General features: G+C 29.9%; 6 protein-coding genes across 9 annotated transcripts; 4 read left to right on the top strand and 2 right to left on the bottom strand.

The window, feature by feature from the left end:
* Nucleotides 1-321: 321 nt before the first annotated feature.
* Nucleotides 322-3,572, top strand: LOC130448008 (retinol dehydrogenase 13-like). Its single transcript, XM_056785148.1, has 6 exons — nt 322-477; nt 553-671; nt 2,507-2,767; nt 2,821-3,030; nt 3,100-3,313; nt 3,383-3,572. Exons 1-6 carry the CDS (start codon nt 386-388, stop codon nt 3,492-3,494), a joined length of 1,008 nt encoding a protein of 335 aa, XP_056641126.1. The 5' UTR covers nt 322-385; the 3' UTR covers nt 3,495-3,572.
* A 440-nt stretch (nt 3,573-4,012) lies between these two features.
* LOC130448009 (riboflavin kinase-like) lies at nt 4,013-5,187 on the top strand. The gene has a single exon (XM_056785149.1). The coding sequence runs from the start codon at nt 4,737-4,739 to the stop codon at nt 5,169-5,171; it is 435 nt and encodes a 144-aa protein (XP_056641127.1). The 5' UTR covers nt 4,013-4,736; the 3' UTR covers nt 5,172-5,187.
* A 685-nt stretch (nt 5,188-5,872) lies between these two features.
* On the bottom strand, nt 5,873-7,196 carry LOC130448011 (retinol dehydrogenase 13-like). Its single transcript, XM_056785155.1, has 5 exons — nt 7,028-7,196; nt 6,808-6,979; nt 6,503-6,757; nt 6,079-6,455; nt 5,873-6,027 (listed from the first exon to the last, which is right to left on the bottom strand). Exons 1-5 carry the CDS (start codon nt 7,117-7,119, stop codon nt 5,913-5,915), a joined length of 1,011 nt encoding a protein of 336 aa, XP_056641133.1. The 5' UTR covers nt 7,120-7,196; the 3' UTR covers nt 5,873-5,912.
* Nucleotides 7,197-7,317: 121 nt separating this feature from the next.
* LOC130448013 (protein C19orf12 homolog) lies at nt 7,318-7,895 on the top strand. The gene is made up of 2 exons (XM_056785157.1): nt 7,318-7,481; nt 7,536-7,895. Exons 1-2 carry the CDS (start codon nt 7,319-7,321, stop codon nt 7,811-7,813), a joined length of 441 nt encoding a protein of 146 aa, XP_056641135.1. The 5' UTR covers nt 7,318; the 3' UTR covers nt 7,814-7,895.
* Nucleotides 7,896-9,207: 1,312 nt separating this feature from the next.
* Nucleotides 9,208-10,051, bottom strand: LOC130448014 (riboflavin kinase-like). The gene has a single exon (XM_056785158.1). The coding sequence runs from the start codon at nt 9,904-9,906 to the stop codon at nt 9,475-9,477; it is 432 nt and encodes a 143-aa protein (XP_056641136.1). The 5' UTR covers nt 9,907-10,051; the 3' UTR covers nt 9,208-9,474.
* LOC130448010 (UTP--glucose-1-phosphate uridylyltransferase) lies at nt 9,936-18,464 on the top strand. Of its 4 annotated transcripts, none has more exons than XM_056785151.1 (6): nt 9,936-10,141; nt 13,339-13,758; nt 14,868-15,302; nt 15,466-15,604; nt 15,667-16,076; nt 17,867-18,464. In XM_056785151.1, the coding sequence occupies exons 1-6, from the start codon at nt 10,115-10,117 to the stop codon at nt 17,972-17,974; spliced, it is 1,539 nt and encodes a 512-aa protein (XP_056641129.1). In that variant the 5' UTR covers nt 9,936-10,114; the 3' UTR covers nt 17,975-18,464. The 4 variants fall into 4 exon arrangements, with proteins under 4 accessions (XP_056641129.1, XP_056641128.1, XP_056641131.1 ...); XM_056785153.1 differs by lacking the exon at nt 9,936-10,141 and adding an exon at nt 11,848-12,043; XM_056785152.1 differs by lacking the exon at nt 9,936-10,141 and adding an exon at nt 12,117-12,298.
* Nucleotides 18,465-18,567: the final 103 nt, after the last annotated feature.

Consider the following 18,567-nt stretch of genomic DNA (forward strand, 5'->3'; position numbering starts at 1 on the left):
TGACGTAGTAAAAAAATACGTTCTAATGGTTGGATATACACACCCGAAATTTTTTTTAAAAACGATTAAGATAGCAATTTATATATTTTTAATATGGAATATTTTTATCAAATTCACATTCAATATTACACAAACCGTTTATATATAATATTTTTTTGGAAATTAAAAAAAAATTTATACGTATCACGCATCGCCATCTATTAGTTTTTTTCCCTACTATTTGTATAAGTATTACAGTAACCTACCACTTATGAAACATTCAAATTAAACTTCCGTTCGTATCAATCAAGTCAAATTATTTATATAAAAAAAACTAGAAGGGGTTTCATTTCCTTATTTTTTTTTATTACTCGCGCGTATTATATCGCTACAAAATTTGAAAAAAATGCAAGATATAATGAAGGATTTCGAAATATTCACGAACAGTTGGTGGCCTTATGTTATATCTTTAATTATAAGCGTGATCAGTGCAATAAGGTGAGAAATTATTAGTTTCCTTTACAGTTTAAATACGTGCATTATAATTTTATTGATCGTCCGTCGATTCTGCAGATTTTACGTCGCTGGTACATACTGCGAAAGTCCTGCGAGAATCGATGGTAAAATAGTCATAATAACCGGAAGTTCGAGCGGAATTGGATTCGAAACCGCCAAAGAATTAGCAAGAAGAGGCAAGTAACATAAAATCTTCTTTATATTCTTGCTCTGTCCAATATTCTGGACCCACGACATCATCTTTCCGCCCAACCCCTTCTATAAAAAGTTGAGCAAATTTTCCTCCATGGAACTCTCAAAATTGTTCTCCAATGCCTCCAATCTTTTCGTGGTGTTAACTTCAGTGTCCAGCCTTCCATTACGGACAAAAGCACGGACGAGGTTGAGGTCAAACTCGTTTTCGATGTCCGGTCTTCACAGAAGCAAGTTTCCAGATAGTCGAGGCTTGTACCACAAGTACTTGACCCAACAAAGAAAACACGAAAATTTTCAGCTCCGTACGCGTTTCCCATCGATGTTCAATAAGTTAAGTTAACTGCCGACATCGCCTTTTCATTGTTGGAATATCTTTAACCACCGCGTCAATTTTTTTTAAGAAAATAATCCAAGGGTGCTAAATTTGGGAATATGGCAGCGATTCAAAAAAACCGCTTGCAGATGGAACGGTTTTTGCCTTCTTTGAACCTAGTCCTCCCTCTTCAGTCCATTTTTTAATTGTTAATTTGTTTCATCGCCAAACACTCGATGAAAACATCCCCATGACGTTGCTTTTGTTCCATTCCGAGCAAACGCCGTACCCCACCGTATATGACAGCTTGGAACTCATCCAATTTTCGTATGATTACCATTAATTTTGTCTTTTTCGTGTTAATTTTGATTTCCATAAGCCGACTGTGTATTCCAACTACGTCCTGGAGCCTTTGAAGGTCATTAATATTGTCTGCTATCAAGATTTTGTCGTCTTATTGTTAATCCATGTGCCATTTACTTTCGAAGGCTTCTCGAAAGGTTGAACAGGAGTGGAGAGAGGATAAATCCCTGTCTGACACCCATAAGGATTTTCTTGACCTTTGAAAGTTCGTTTTCAACTCTAAATGCACCTGATTGGTTTCGATACATCGTATAACTTTCTGGTCTCAGTATTTGAACGAGTTTATGTTATTGAACTTTGTCAAAATATTTTTCCTAATATATAAAAAACATAACTACATCTTTCCTCTGGTCGTAGCAGTTCTGAACCAGTATTTGGGTTGCAACAAGTGCCAAGTTATTTGGTTGAGGAGTTTCCTGTGTTGGAAAGCCTGTGAAGCCTCTTGATATCCTCATAGTCGATTTTCTTGGCCTTTAAAGGTTCGTTTTCAACTCTAACTGTATCTGATTGGTTCCAATATATCGTTTAACTTTCTGGTCGAATAGCCTCAATATTTAAACGAGTTTATGGTATCGAACTCTGTCAAAATATTTTCCCTAATCTATAAAACACATAACTACAAGACAGTTGTAAGTTATTTGGTTGGGAAGTTTCCTGTGTCATAAATTTTGCTGGATATCCTTTGATACCTTCGTTGTCTAATAATTTGGGCAGTTCAATAAGTACTAGATCTGTCCCAACCGTTTTCTTATCTTTAAAGCTATTTTTTGTTCTATTTCTTAACTTTTTTGTAATCCACAGCCCATTTAGGTCTTTCATCTGCAAACAGTTTGCAAATTTAATGTTCCCAGATAACTTGTCCTGTGCCATTTGCCCTTGTTAATTCTATATATTCCTTATATTTCTTTTGTGCTGATTTTTCGTTTGCAACCTTCACCTGAAACTTTCCGTCTTTGAAGTACGTGCTTCTTCCATCTTGTATCGTGCCAAACTCGATCGAAAGCTTTGCTCATGTCTTCGAAGATTTCTCCTGTGGACTCTTTCTGATCGAAATATTGATGTAGATCTAATAACGAGTCAATTTATGTCGGATATAAAAAGAAGAAGAAAAAACCTCAATTACGTATTATTTTTATTTAGGAGCAAATTTAATATTGGCAGTTAGAAATGGCGAGAGAGGGTTAAAAGCTTTCGAAAAAATTAGACAAATAAAAAACGATGTGAAAATTCAAGTAAAATTGTTAGACGTATCAGAATTTACAAGTATTAGAAATTTCGTCGAACAAATTAGAGACGAATACGAAAAAGTCGATGTATTGATTAACAATGCCGGAATTATATGTGATAAATCGAAATCTGCGTCGGAAATAACCGATATTACATTTTCCACCAATTATTTAGGTAAGTATTTATATCATACGTCAGTATCCACCGAAATTCGTTTGTTACTGCAGGTCCCTTTTTACTGACTCATTTACTACTGCCTCTGCTGGAAAAATCTGAGAATGGTAGGGTTATAAATGTATCAGCACTCGCTCATTTCAATGGTAAATTAAACCTAGATGATAATGTGTTTTGTAAAAATTCGACTCCTCATGAAGCGTTTGCAGAAAGTAAATTAGCTCTAACTATATTCACCAAACATATGGCACAGTTGTATAAACGTAAGTATATAAATCACTTGAAATCTGTGCCCATACATTTTTTATTATTTCCAATTTCATCAACGGCAGATACGAACATAACATTCAATTCAGTAAATCCTGGATTAGTTAGAAACACTGGTCACTTGGCGAATTATTCGTCTTTTGGAAAATCTTTTTTCACCAAATTGTCAGTTTGGCCTTGGATATGGTTATTTTTGAAAACTCCTTATCAGGGATGTCAAACTATAGTTTATCTCGCCATTGAACCGAAGCTACATAAAGTTTCCGGCTGCTATTTCAGGTAATTACACCCTGTATATTGTAACTGGGAATTCCATGTCATCATCATTTTTATTTGACGTTTTTGTAGTGACTGCGAAATAAAGGAACCTGCAGATATAGTAAATGATATAATTGTCGCCAAGAGTTTGTACGAAAAATCTTGCAAAGCTGTCAAGTTGGAAATTGACAACGGACATTGAATCTCGATATTAATTTAGTTTTTTTTAATAATTTACTTATGAGGATTTATATGTCAAAATAAATGTGACTACAACAAATTCTACCAATTTTTGACTGTATATTTAAAGGAAAAAAAACCTCATTGAGCTGGAGGTGATATTTTTTAATTCCCCCTGTATATGACAGATTTATTATTTAAAAAAATTCAAACTACTTATACATTCAGTGAGGTATAATGGAGCCATGCCATTAAGTATCTACTAATATTTGTTTATACATTAATTCAAGGTTATATACGATAATTCCTATCCAGTAGCGTAAAAATATTTATTTATATTCCAAAAATCCATTTGTAACCTCTTCTCACCCATCAATATTTATTTCCAAGAAATCCCTGTATATTAAATTTCTTATCCATCAATATTTATTTTCAAATATCCCCTGTATTTTAAATTTCATAAGAAACATTTTCGATGGAATAGCTGATTTTCAATATTTGGTCGTTATGTATATTTGCAATAAGGTCTAAAAACATCATATGAGTTTCGAATAATTGCCACGTCATTATCTAAGGAAATAAGATGGCCGATTTTTTAATTCTTAACCTTTATATGTAAGGTCGAAAAACATCAAACACAATCTTTAGTACTGGCAATATTGCCAGAATTTAAAGATTTTTTTTAACATAAGGGATACCAATAAATTATTTTAGGGTTTTATCCGAATTTAAAAGATTTATTGGCTAAATTGTATAGTTAGCAAATTTTCCAATTGCTTCGTTAACTAATTTTCATTTAAATGAAATTAATTTGTATCATAAAATACATTATTATGCTACTCTTCGTTGAAATATTTTTCTCTTTCGTCAATCAAGTTTGGCAGCACCGGTAAATTCAAAAGTCTTGATGGTTGATGTTTCCATAGGCGTCGTTGATTAGTAATCGTCTATAGAAAGTTTATCACTAATATTATTTTGTACAATGATTTCTTATAAATTTAAAGTAAGTAATTAAATTGTGTTGGTGTTTTGAAACAAACTGTTGATACTATTTCGAAGTGTTAACTAGAATAGACCGAGAGGTGATATATTTTTCCTTTCAAGCGTAATTTCGTACAAGGTAAGCCAATTTTTATGTGAATAAAGTTCAAAACCCCTTTTATTCTTTACGCACCGATGTCTATGCTTATAATTAACAGTAAATTCAACTATTTATTCAACAATTAGTTTAATTAGTTTCGTAATATACCTTACACGTAAAAAAATGTTACCGTATTTCGCTAAAGGACAAGTAATCAAAGGTTTCGGACGAGGTTCAAGAGATTTAGGATGTCCTACAGCGAATTTATCTCGTGATGCGGTCGAGGCTCTACCAGAAGATTTCAAAACCGGCGTATATTTCGGCTACGCTTCTGTAGATTCTGGTAAAGTTTATAAAATGGTGATGAGCCTTGGTTGGAATCCGTTTTATAACAACGAAACTAAAACAATGGAAATTCATATTTTACACGAGTTCGAAAGTGATTTTTACGATAAAGAATTACGTGTCGCGGTTTTGGGTTATATGAGACAAGAAAAAAAATTTGGTTCAGTAAATGAATTAATTGACGCTATAAAAGACGATATTTTACAAGCTAAAAATGAATTGAACGCATCAGAATTTGTAATTTATAGAAATCATTCGTTTTTTATAAAATGATTACATAATTAGTTCAATATATTGATATACAGTGTATAGTATAAGTAATACATTGGTAAAAGTTATGAAAGTTTTTATTTACACTTTACCAGACTTTGGGAGTGAAAAAAATATTTGGGAAATGTAAATCGAGGTTATATTGATATTTAACATCATAAAACTATTTTTGTTGATAATCAATATAAGGAGTGAGCTTTAGAAAATAGTTTTGATACACACAATGTACCAATCTTAGGACAAACTTGCTCAATCCTATAATTATTTTGGGTCCAAGTGAATTTTTAAACGTGTATATGTTTTTCATCAATAATTAAACAAGTTTGAGGCCTCGTATTTTCTATTCCGTGAGACCTATCAACATCCTGTTTTTTTTCTACAAACATCCAACATTAAAAAACGCTTCCCTCTAATTTCAGCTCAATGCTCTAATTATTTTGGGTCCAAGTGAATTTTTAAACGTGTATATGTTTTTCATCAATAATTAAACAAGTTTGAGGCCTCGTATTTTCTATTCCGTGAGACCTATCAACATCCTGTTTTTTTTCTACAAACATCCAACATTAAAAAACGCTTCCCTCTAATTTCAGCTCAATGCTCTAATTATTTTGGTTTGAGTGAATTTTTAAACATGTATATGTTTCAGTATTTCAATTTCAAAAAATTAGCTACACATCTTGTTGTTAATAGAAAAACCAGTGAAATAATTAAATAAATAACTTTATTTAACATAAATACGATATTTTATTTGTAAATTGAAGTCTGATGTAACCTAGTCCATCTTTCACTAGTGGCCCACAACCATTTTGAAGTGTTTTCATCTTTCGCTTGATCCCCGACATCTTCTTCTTCATAATTACTAGAAAATAGCAAATATATACCATCAAATAAATAATTCTAAAACTCTTACCTAAAATATTTTCCACTGATTTTTTCCACTCTCGTATCTATCGCAAGATATATAATAGTTTGAGCTCCTTGTTGAGGATTTTTAATAAAAGGCCATATCAGAGGTTTTAAAAATATAGTCGAGATCCAACTATTGTAGAAACTCATATGTCTGATTATTTCTGTATCTACTATACCAGGGTGGACACTATTCACAGTTACACCTGTACCATCTAATCTTTTTGCTAATTCGTTCGTGAATAGAATATTTGCTAATTTGCTTTGTGCATAAGCGGTAGATGGATTGTAATTTTTTTCACTATTCAAATCGTCTTTATTGATTTTCCCCCTTTTATGAGCTACGCTGGAAACGTTTATTATTCTACTTGGTGCTGATTCCTAAAACTACAATTTCAATCGTTTTCTTAAAATTCTAATTCACTTACTTTTAACATATCTAATAATAAGTTTGTTAACAAAAAGTGTCCCATATGGTTAACGCCAAGTTGCATCTCGAACCCATCTTTCGTTTTTGAATTAGGAGTTCTCATAACACCTGCGTTGTTGATCAAAACATCAAGTCTCTTCTCTTTCGATTTAAAAGTTTCTACAAATTTTCTCACAGAATCTAACGATGCTAAATCGCATTGTCGACAATAAACATATTTATTTTTCGTATCCAAAACGATTTCTTTTCTAGCCTAAAAATAATTTCAATATAAAAAGTAAATCGGCCAAAATCGTAACTCACAATTTCACATTTTTGTATATCTCGACAAGCCATATATACTTTCGCTTTCCTTCTTGCTAGTTCCCAAGCAGTTTCTTTCCCTAATCCAGTATTAGCGCCAGTTATAATGATAACTTTGTTTTCTGCATCAGAAGTATCCACACCTTGGTATCTAGGACCCCCTACAAACTCCCTAAAAAAGTTATTTAAACAACGAGTTTTACAAAAAAAATTAATTTACTTTATTAAACAAACTAATCCAAAACCTCCAATTAATGATGAACCAATAACAATTGTTGTAGGTATTTTTTCTGAAATACGTTTAATAATCATATCGACAGGATTAGAGGTTATGTACTTCTTCTTTTATTATATATTTAATTGAACTATTTTATACGTATTTGAAATTAGCAGCAGTGGACTATGAGGTTATTATTTTTTATTTAGTTGATCATCTTCCACTTTCTCTTTGTATTTGGGATTCCCATATCACAATTAATTTAGTTAGTGTATAGTGTTAAAATTTAAAAAAATGGATTTTTTGAGAAATAGAGAGATTATGGAAATGTGCCAAATTTTAGCCGAACAAGAACAATTAAAAGTAACCATTCAGGAGTCTGTAAAAGCAGGATTTTTAGCAGGGTGTGGTGCAATTATGGGAGGATTAATGGGTGGGCCTATAGGAATTGCATTAGGTACGTAATCAAATTAATAAATTCATTTTCTGTCTATTATTCGAATTTTTATAGGTGGAACTTTGGGATCCATAACAGGAGCTTGGTGCTCTAAAGGTAAATTTAAATCCGTTGCGGAAATCTTGAGAAACGATCTAAGTCCTAATCAACAACAAAAACTTATAAAACACGTCAAGGCTGCTTTACAAAAGATTCGACCCGAAGATTGGGTTTCTCTGCTAACTATAGTTTTAACTAGTGCATCTTTAAAAGAAATCGTTATTAAAGAAATTGGAACATTTTTGCTGAATGAATTAAATTTAACTATGGTTGAGGGAATTAAAGAAAAATAATTGTGTACAAATTAACTTGAAAAATTTAGTAAGGTGATAATTATATAATAAGTATTTTTTATGAATAAATTTTAAATAGTAATAACTTTTTTACTACAATTGATCGTTGATCGTAATCCAGATGGAAAAATTGAATCCAGGATATTTGATAGGTCCCTTAACGATTCTAAAATTGATAAACTGTTTTCTGACAGGTCACTACCTGGTCAAATACTTTTTACTTAAGAATATACTTTGTGAATGTTTTGCCCATTTAATCAAAGGCTTAGATACCTCGAAGTTGTAGTGCTAATACCCTTGAAAGTGGAAGAATAAAAAGGCCTCCTTTGGAAGGAGTCTATGTATTTTGGAAGCAGGACAATGAGATATGAAGTCTTGTACAAAATACTTTCTAGGTATTAGAGTGGCTGAAAAGCCATTATGACTCCCAAAACCATCTACAAACTCATTAAATGACTTAAAAAATGGATAATGAGCAAATTACTTTGTGTTACAATGGGAAGACAAACTTAAATAGTTACACTAAAAAAAATATATTTTAGTGTCTTTTTGTCAACAAACGAGGAACGGAAAGGTGGAGATCGATATGATTTTGGTTTTTCACAAAAATCCAGATAAATACAGTATAGGGTGGGAAGTTTAATGTCTTTTTGTCGAAAAAATGATAGAAACAAGGAAGTGGGAGGTGGAGAACTCAGTTTTTCAGAAAAATCTAGTCAATACAATATCGAGTGGAAAGTATAACTTCTTTTGTCAAAAAAATGATGGAAACAAGGAACTGGAAGGTGAAGACAGATATGAATTTGATTTTTCAAGAAATTCCACATCAATACAGTATCGGGTGGGAGTTTAATTCCTTTTTCTCAAAAAAATGATGCAAACAATTAACTGGAAGGTGAAGACAGACATGAATTTGGTTTTTCAAGAAATTCCACATCAATACAGTATCGGGTGGGAGTTTAATTCCTTTTTCTCAAAAAAATGATGGAAACAATTAACTGGAAGGTGGAGACGATATGAATTTGGTTTTTCAAGAAATTCCACATCAATACAGTATCGGGTGGGAAGTTAATGTCTTTTTGTTAAAAAAAATGATAGAAATAAGGAAGTGGGAGGTGGAGAACTCAGTTTTTCAAGAAAATCTAGGCAATACAGAATCGGGTGGAAAATTTGCAAAATTAATTGAATAACTTAAAAAATCAATATCGACCGAATTAAATAGACTTTGTGTTAGTTACACTGGGAAAACAAACTCAAATAGCTACACTGAGAAAAAAAATATATTTTTATTTTGAAAATTGTAAGGGAATGAACTTATGTTCTTAATTGAAGAATTCTGTTGTCAATCAACGGCTTAGTAATAAAAAAATGAAATTGGAAGTAAAAAAAATTAAATAATAATGTTTATTTTAAAATATTAATTTTTGGTCCATTCCACAATGTAAATATAAGTACAATTTCAAGTTTTATCCTCAATTTAAATAAATAATTATATCACCTATTTCCTATATATATATATATATATATATATATATATATATATATATATATATATATATATATATATATATATATATATATATATATATATATATATATATGACAAATATTTTGAAAATAAATACAAAAATGGTGCACTTGAAGTGATTGTAGTTATTTATCTAAAAAAACTTGTGATCTTTATAACTAATAAATTCCGGTAAATCTAATTTAAGTCTGGCTTGGTTGATATCATCCCGTATTGCTTTTATTAGATCATCTAACGAATTAAAGTTCTTTTCCGGTCTCAAATAACCTAAAACAACAACTCGTAACTCTTTTCCATAAAAATCTTGTTCGAATTCGTGTAGAATATGTACTTCCATGGATTTTTTTTCGTTTTTATAAAACGGGTTCCAACCAACACTCATTACCATTTTATAAACCTCACCACTGTCCACTGAAGCGAATCCGTAATAAACCCCAGTTTCAAAATCTTTAGGTAAATTATTAACAACTTCTTCGGGTAGGTTGGCCGTGGGACAGCCTAAATCTTTCGAACCACGTGAGAAACCTTTAACCACTTCACCTTTTGCGAAATGGGGTAGTACCATGTTCGAAACTTTTCACGTTTACTTGTTTCATGTATTCTAACCTCAAAAGGTAAGCGCACACGAATAGGTGGTCAGACCTTGTACTTTGTTCTTGTTTTGAAGGTTAGACTATTCGTATTATTTTTTTTATCAATGAGCGATAAGTTTACGTTGGAATTAAAATAAAAACAAAGCGAAATTTAACTCAGTGTAGAAATATTCGATAAAAATGTTAACAGTGACTACCGATAAAAACGTAAGTGCAGTTTACTGTACAATATTTATATTACGATGTCCTTTGCTTGACCTTTTTATTAATAACAATATTTTTACTAAAAAATGATATTTGTTCATATTGCATCATAAAATTATTTCATATAAATAAGATTAGTGAAGTTTTGTAATACGTTATATAAACGATACGTACTTCAATGATTTTACTCTAATATTATACCCAGTATTTAAAAAATATCCTTTTAAATATTTTTAAATGTAAAAGACAAGACAAAATTTATAGGAATAAATAATAGCGAATATAATTCAATTCCCATATTAGTAAATTACTTTTAATTTCCATTATTTATTCTTATATTTATCATATTTTCAATAAATAAACGTTTCTTAAGTCATATGTGATACAATAGTTAATTGATATTTATTTATAATCAAAAATTGAAAGATTTGTTTTTATAATGTCATGACATAACTGATGATAAAAGGGAATATACCCCAACATAAACTTTTGTGTTGTGTTACCAGAGGATGAATATGATGGATAAAGAAATAATAACAAAACAGCAATTTAATTGTTGTGGTAGGAGTAAAAAAGGTTGAAATAACCATTAAAAAAACATTGTGGGTAAAAAGTACGAGGAAAGACATGTCATAATGAGGCCAGTTGATGGAAACTCTGAATTGGATGATGATACTGATATAAACTCAGTTTTTCAAGAAAATACAGATCAATATAGTATAAGGTGGAGATTATGGTGTCTTTTTCTTAAAAAATGATGGAAGCAAGGAACTGGAAGGTGAAAATCGATATGATTTTGGTTTTTAAAGAAAATAGAGATAAATACAGTTTCGGGTGGAAAGTTTAATGTATTTTGGTCAAAAAAATGATGGAAACAAGGAACTGGAAAGTGGAGACTGATATGAACTCAGCTTTTCAAGAAAATCTGAATCAATACAATATCGGTTGGGGATTTTAGTGTCTTTTGGTTAAAAAAAATTATGGAAACAAGAAACTAGAAGATACAAATCGATATGAACTTGGTTTTTCAAAAAAATCCAGAACAATACAGTATAGGGTGGAAAGTTTGAAGTCTTTTTGTCAAAAAGTTGTGGAAACAAGGAACTGGGAGGTGGAGACCTTTATGAATTTGGTTTTTCAAGAAAATCCAGATCAATACAGTATAGAATTAGAAGTTTAGTAACTTTAGTATCCTTTTGTCCACTTGTATTCAATTCTTTACTCATTGAGAGATAGTAAGCACTCCGTAAGTGTTAATGTGTAGTAGTTGCATAATATCGGAACAAAATGTCTTCTAGAGCTGGATTTTTGGTAAAATTGAACAGATATTTCAAGAATAATAATAAATGGATATTAACACAGAAAAAAGTTCAACAGAGACACTAAAAAACAATATGGGATAGGAATAATGAAAGCTGTGTCTTGAAGAGAATATTATGGAAACTGGGACCTGAACTACAACTCAGTTTGAATAATATGGGATAGGAAGTCTTCTATATTACCCCAAATTTTTGTTAATTATTATTTCATTTTGTTTTTAACCATATATGATGATTCTAGCTCTGTATATAAAGTAAATACAATTTTTTAATGTTTTTTTCAATCTACAGCTAATTTCATGTACTAGAAATAATAAATATTTATTCAAATACTTAAATTTCGATAAAATTTCCTGTAGATATATTTTCAATAAAAGTCTGTTATCCCGAGCAGTTCGAAAATATTATTAATGTAATTTTGTTGTTTTTGTATCAAAATTTTTATAGATAACAAATATTTATGTCAGTGTGGCTTCATAAATCTTTTAATTTCCCTCTATCGTTATTTAGCGACCGTAACGAAACTACATATAGTTTTTACAAAAAAAAATATTTTATTTGTTTCTCGATGGATTTTTTAGAAAGGGTACGTTTTTTATCGTTTTTACTTATTCGAAAAAAAAAAATTGTTTATTTCAATCTAATTAGCAAAAAAACACCAGAGTTCCATACTTTAGATTAACCCAGTACGTCTTATCAGAGCTTGTCACATATTCGATAATGTTGATAGGAGTTTTAAATAGTTTTAACAGTACCCACATACTCCAGACGGTTTTATTCTCTTGCCCACTTAAATGCTAGTAGTGCTGTGGTCAATATGATGAAATTATTATCATTGGAGGTTAGTTTAATTATTTCAATTAAATCTGATAGTTATAAATAAAATTACTCACGATATATAAAAGCTGTCATTTTAACAATCAATTTTTTTCTACAAGTTTTTGCTAAATTTGAATTTTTAACAGTAAACGCGTTGAAAACATATTTATTTTGTTTAATCCACGTATATAAATGCCAAGATAAGATTCTGTACATCGACCCTAATAAAAAAATAAATTTGGTTTTGAAGTCCCAATGTTTTATCCCCACCTTAATATTATTCTTCGAATATAACCTAAAAATATTTTAAACCGTGTTTTCCACAATTAATTTTAGTTTTAAAAATAAATTGATTTCTAAGCAAAAAAGATATTTTTTAATCGTTGTTTTAAAGATTTTATATCAACAAGATGGTCGCTAAATGATATCCAGAATAATAAGTGTCGCTTTTATCATAGAAAATAATAAAAAAAAATCAATTCCAAAACCCATGAGAGTATTAAAGATTGATATAGACACATAAAAGTTTTTTATTGCTTCTTTTAAAACATACAGGGATCACTAAACAACATTAAACGACAAGAGATGTAAGTTTGCGGTTTTTACATAAAAATAAGTGATACTGTTTTTATTAAAGAATTGAAGTGTGAAATCCAAAATTTCCAATAAAAAATAAATATATTTCAACTAATCAATCAATATTTTATTGTACATCTCAAATTCACACAATTCTGTATAATTCTTATTAATTATTACCAAAAAAACACATAAACACCAAGAATTTTATTTTGTGGTGATTGAAAATTATGAGTTCTCGATACTTACATACCAATTATTTTAATTATATTAACAATTTCTCATTGCGAATAAACTAAAACATCATGATTAGTGCTCCAAATACTTTTTAGTAGTAGAAATTCTCACTACATCTCCAAGTTCTAGTTTAAACGAAATATAAAATGTAAATTTCTTTTCGAAACTCATCTATCTGCTTTCGAAGTTACCTAAACAATCTTCGGGTTTGAAATCATTTAGAAAGTTCAATATTTTCTTTTATTTTAGGTACGTGGTCATAGCCGGAATGGTAGTGACGCCAGTCAATTCATAGAAGCCACAAAACGGGACGCTCTCAACCGTTTACAAAAGGAATTAGACAAAGTCCTACAATCCAGCGCTACAGATAAACGTACAGACATTAAAAAACAATTTGATGGATTCACAAAGTTATTCACGAGGTTTCTGGACGAAACTGGACCATCAGTTCTCTGGGATAAAATTGAAAAATTACCAGAAGACGCAGTTAGAAATTATCAAACGTTGGAAACTCCTACTGCCAATTTAGTACACGATATGTTGGGGAAACTGGTAGTTGTGAAGTTGAATGGTGGTTTGGGCACATCTATGGGTTGTCATGGTCCTAAATCTATAATAACCGTTAGAAATGATCTTACGTTTTTGGATTTAACTGTGCAACAAATTGAGGTGAGTTTTACTCCAAATAAAAAATGAATTTGTTAATATATTTATAACTGTTTGTGATTGTACAGAAGCTTTTTCATAATCTACAAAGTCGATTTTCAAACTACTGTGCTCTGTATTTTTCAAATTAATTTCCATTTTGATTTGGGAAAAGGATTTCTTGAACCTAAGGACATTAATAAAAACTTTTAGTACTAAATAAGGGAAAACTGAATTTTGAAATAAAATAATACATCTGTTGACTCGTATGTTTCAAACTTGTACTCATTTCACTTTGGGGGTAGGCTTTTTTGTATCTATAATCAATAACAAGTACTTTTAGTCCTTAATAAGAGTGGAATGACTTTTTGGAAAGGAACTATACAAACTTTAACCCATATTTTTCAAATCTGTACCCATTTTGCTCCAAAAAAGGATTTCTTGAACAAATTGACAATGAAACAAAATGACATTTCAGAAAGAAACTACACACGCGTTAACCCAAAATTTTCAAATTTGTTTCAATTTTGCTCCAGAGGAAAGATTTCTGGATTAAATAAGGGAAAATGACATTTCGGAAAAGAGCTACACATATATTGACCCTTATTTTTCAAAATTAACCCCATTTCGCTTTGGATAGAGGATTGTTTTTAATCTACTAATATTAAAAAGTACATTTAGTACTAAATAAAGAAAAAATTACTTTTTAAAAGGGAACCAGTCATACTTTGTCTTATATTTTTCTACTTCGTTCCTATTTTACTTTGGGGGCAAGTTTTTTTGAGATTGGGAATGATAACAAGTCGTTTTAGTATTAAATAAGGGTGGAATGACATTTCGGAAAGGAACTACACATACATTGACCCTTATCTTTCAAAATTATCCCCATTTCGCTTTGGAGAGAGGGTTTTTTTAATCTACAAACATTAACAAGTACTTTTAGTACTAAATAAGGAAAAAATGACTTTACAGAAAAAAACTAAATATACTTCGACCCATAATTTTTCAAATTTGTGTCCATTTTGCTACGGAATAAACTTGAATTTTTACTAAATTTACTTGTTCCTCTATAATTTATTCGTTTTATAGCGTTTTTTTGTCAATATTTTTTAAAAAATTTGTAATTTTTTTAGAATCTCAATAAAACTTACAATGTCAACGTACCTCTAGTTCTGATGAACTCCTTCAACACCGACGAAGACACAGAAAAGATAATACGCAAATACAAAAACATCCAAATAGAAATTCACACTTTCAATCAATCGTGTTACCCACGTATCAACAGAGATTCCCTACTTCCAATCGCCAAAAACTCCGATCTACACAACAACATGGAAGCCTGGTATCCACCAGGTCATGGTGATTTCTACGAAAGTTTCCGCAATTCTGGTTTATTGGATAGATTCTTGAAAGAAGGCAGGGAATATTGTTTCATATCGAATATCGATAATTTAGGGGCCACAGTCGATTTAAACATACTCAATTTATTATTGAATCCGGATCAAGAAAAAAACGCCCAGCACGAATTCGTTATGGAAGTCACAGATAAAACTAGAGCTGATGTTAAGGTCAGTTAAAATGTATTTTTCTAATCTTTCACATCGAATAAAAAACTTTTTGTACAAAAAAATATTTCAACGAATCATTTAGAAATTGAAAAATCATTATTAACATATATGTATTCGTTTAATTTTTTTTGTTATTCTCTTACCAATTTTATTTCATTTTTAGGGTGGTACTTTGATACAGTACGAAGGCAAATTAAGGCTCCTTGAAATAGCGCAAGTACCAAAAGAACACGTAGACGAATTCAAATCAGTCAAGACGTTCAAATTTTTCAATACCAACAACTTATGGGCCAAATTAGATGGTAAATAAAAAAAACTGATTAAAAAAATTTAATTTTTCTCACTAAATCCATTATTTTTCCAGCTATCGATAGAGTATTGAAAAATGATTTACTTAGTATGGAAATAATCGTTAATAACAAAACTCTGGATAAAGGTCAGAACGTTATACAATTAGAAACTGCCGTCGGGGCGGCTATGAAATCGTTCGAAGGCGGTATCGGTATCAACGTACCGAGAAGTAGATTTTTACCAGTCAAAAAAACTTCGGATTTATTCTTAGTTATGAGTAACTTGTATAGTTTGAAGAACGGTTCGTTGACCATGTCGCCTCAGAGGATGTTCCCCACTACTCCCCTAGTCAAATTGGGGGACAATCATTTTTCGAAAGTTAAGGAATTTTTGTCGAGGTTTGCTAATATTCCGGATATTTTGGAATTGGATCATTTGACTGTATCCGGAGATGTGACGTTCGGTAGAAGCGTTTCTCTGAGGGTAAGTTTCTACGATGATACAATAATACCCCGCCCTCACCTTATGGTATCGGTTTTTAGTATATTTTTATGGGGGCGTGAAAAATTATCCTATCCGGGGTATAATCCGGGTATACTATCCCCATATAAATAAATGACTCAAAGCATTAAAGGAAATCAAAACTCCTTGAAAAGATTGCTATTTTTCAAAAACAGTTGAGAACTTGGAAATTTTATTTAAATGGAAAAAAAATCGTTTTTCTTTTTCTTCTCAAATATGCAATAAAATGACTTGTGAGCTTAAAAAAAATCATAATTACTTAAAAAATGATTTTTTTTCAAAAAATTGGTAACAATTTTAATTAAATTGTTTTTAAACAAGTTTGAATTTTGAAAATTTCATTTAAACAATTTTTAGCGATAAGAATAAATTTTGTTTCCACTCTTTTTTGAATTATGCAACAAAAAATGCTCAGGAACATTAAAAAAACAATAACCCCATGAAAAATTGCAATTTTTCCAAATAATTAATGTTACCTTCAATTTTATAGTTTTTTAATTGTTCTTAAACAGTTAAAATTTCAAAAATTTTCATTTTCAACAACTTTTCACGGTGTTAAAGTGAATTTTTTGAACTAAGGAAAGTGGATAAGGAACATTGGAAAAAACATAATTCCTCAAAAAATGGTGTTTTTTCAAAAAATTTATGACAGTTTTAATTACATTGTATTAATTGTTTTTAAACAAGTTTAAATTTTGAAAATTTTAACAACTTTTCTTGATGGGAAAATATTGTTTTTCCTTTTTTTTCAAATATACAAGAAAATTATATAGGGGCATTAAAAATATTACAATTTTACAAAAAATTAATGGCAAGTTCAATTACATAGTTTTTTAATTATCAAAATTTCATTTTTAATAACTTCTCTAGAATGAAAATAAATTTTATTTCACTATTTTCTGAATTATGCTAGAAAATGAATGGGAGCATGAAAAAAATTATAATTTTACTTTACAAATTGTTTAAGAAATATTTTAAGTTGTCTATAACAAATTTAAACTGGAAAATTTCATTTTTAACCAATTTTCACAATGGGAAAACATTTTCTCCTATATTTTATCAATTACAACAAAATTGCTCAGGAACATTGAAAAAATCACATCTTGAAATTTTTATAAAAAAAAAATTATCAATTTTGAATTTATAAATTTTTTGGAAATTGTTTATAGCAAGTTTATACTTAAAAATTTCCTTTTTAAGTATAAAGTTTTAAGTTTTCTCAATGAAAATGATTTTTTTGTCACTAGCTCTTAATGGGCTTGTTTCAAAATAAACTCTTTAATCTTAGATTTAGGCTTGTATATTTCCGATTAATCGATTACCGATTATTTTGCCCACCCTTAGTTTTCATTACCAAGTCTTTTATCAATTTCTCTATTAGTTTCTTCAATCTGCTTTGTTTATTCTGATTCAACCTCAACTATTCTTGTGTCATCTAAACTTGAGTTACGATTGATCTTATAAGAATCCTTTAGTTTTTTTAACTTCATTATAACCACTTTGTATGTTTGGTTTGGCTTTTTATTAAAGAAAACTGTTGATAAAATCTAATTAATGTTGAAAAATTCGGTAAAAATCAATCATTTTCGAGTAATTAGTATCATTATAACTGAAACAATGTACGGAATCACTCTGTAACCAAATATGTGATTTAAATCGTTTTCCCATTAGCAGCTACTGATTTTAATCGTTGTTTTATTTTATGTGTTGAGCAGTGTATTAATTTTTATGGGAAATAAATATTTTTTCAGGGCACCGTAATTATAATCGCCAATCATGGGGACAGAATAGACATACCTTCGGGTGCCATTTTAGAAAACAAGATCGTATCTGGAAATATGAGAATCTTAGATCATTAATGTTGTTTTTTTCTTTTAAATCTGGTATTGTACGAGGTGCGATCGAATATTTCTATTTTTAAATCGTTCATAACACAATCTTTAACATTTTGAAATTTTTTTCGATTGAGAACGAAATTTAGTATCAATACTACTCTGGATTGGTCAAATTAGTCACCGGTTATCTCAACATGTGGGGGTACAAGATTTACATACAATGGGTACAGCATAAGTTATCGTTACTACAAAAATTTATCTAGTATATTTTTTGATCACGCCTCGTGTTAAAAATTTCGAAATTATTTAGTTGAATGGAATAGTGAAAATGATATATCGTCATATTAATATATATATATTTGAATATTATATTTTGGGAAAAATTTTTTTGGACACACGTGTAATCGGTATTCAAAAAAAATGAAGAAATTAATAATATATATAACTTTATCGATATAAAAATATTTAAATCGACTTAAAACACAAAATATATAATATAGAGAGTTTAATTTCATTTAAGTCCAATAAATTTCCATCCCCAGCCCTTTCAATTCCATTTTATCCCAACTACACCATAAAACACTCATATCAGTCTGAAGTTTATATTGTTATCGAAA

This window comes from Diorhabda sublineata, chromosome 8 (assembly GCF_026230105.1).
Source record: "Diorhabda sublineata isolate icDioSubl1.1 chromosome 8, icDioSubl1.1, whole genome shotgun sequence".
NCBI classification, from domain to species: Eukaryota; Metazoa; Arthropoda; class Insecta; order Coleoptera; family Chrysomelidae; genus Diorhabda; species Diorhabda sublineata.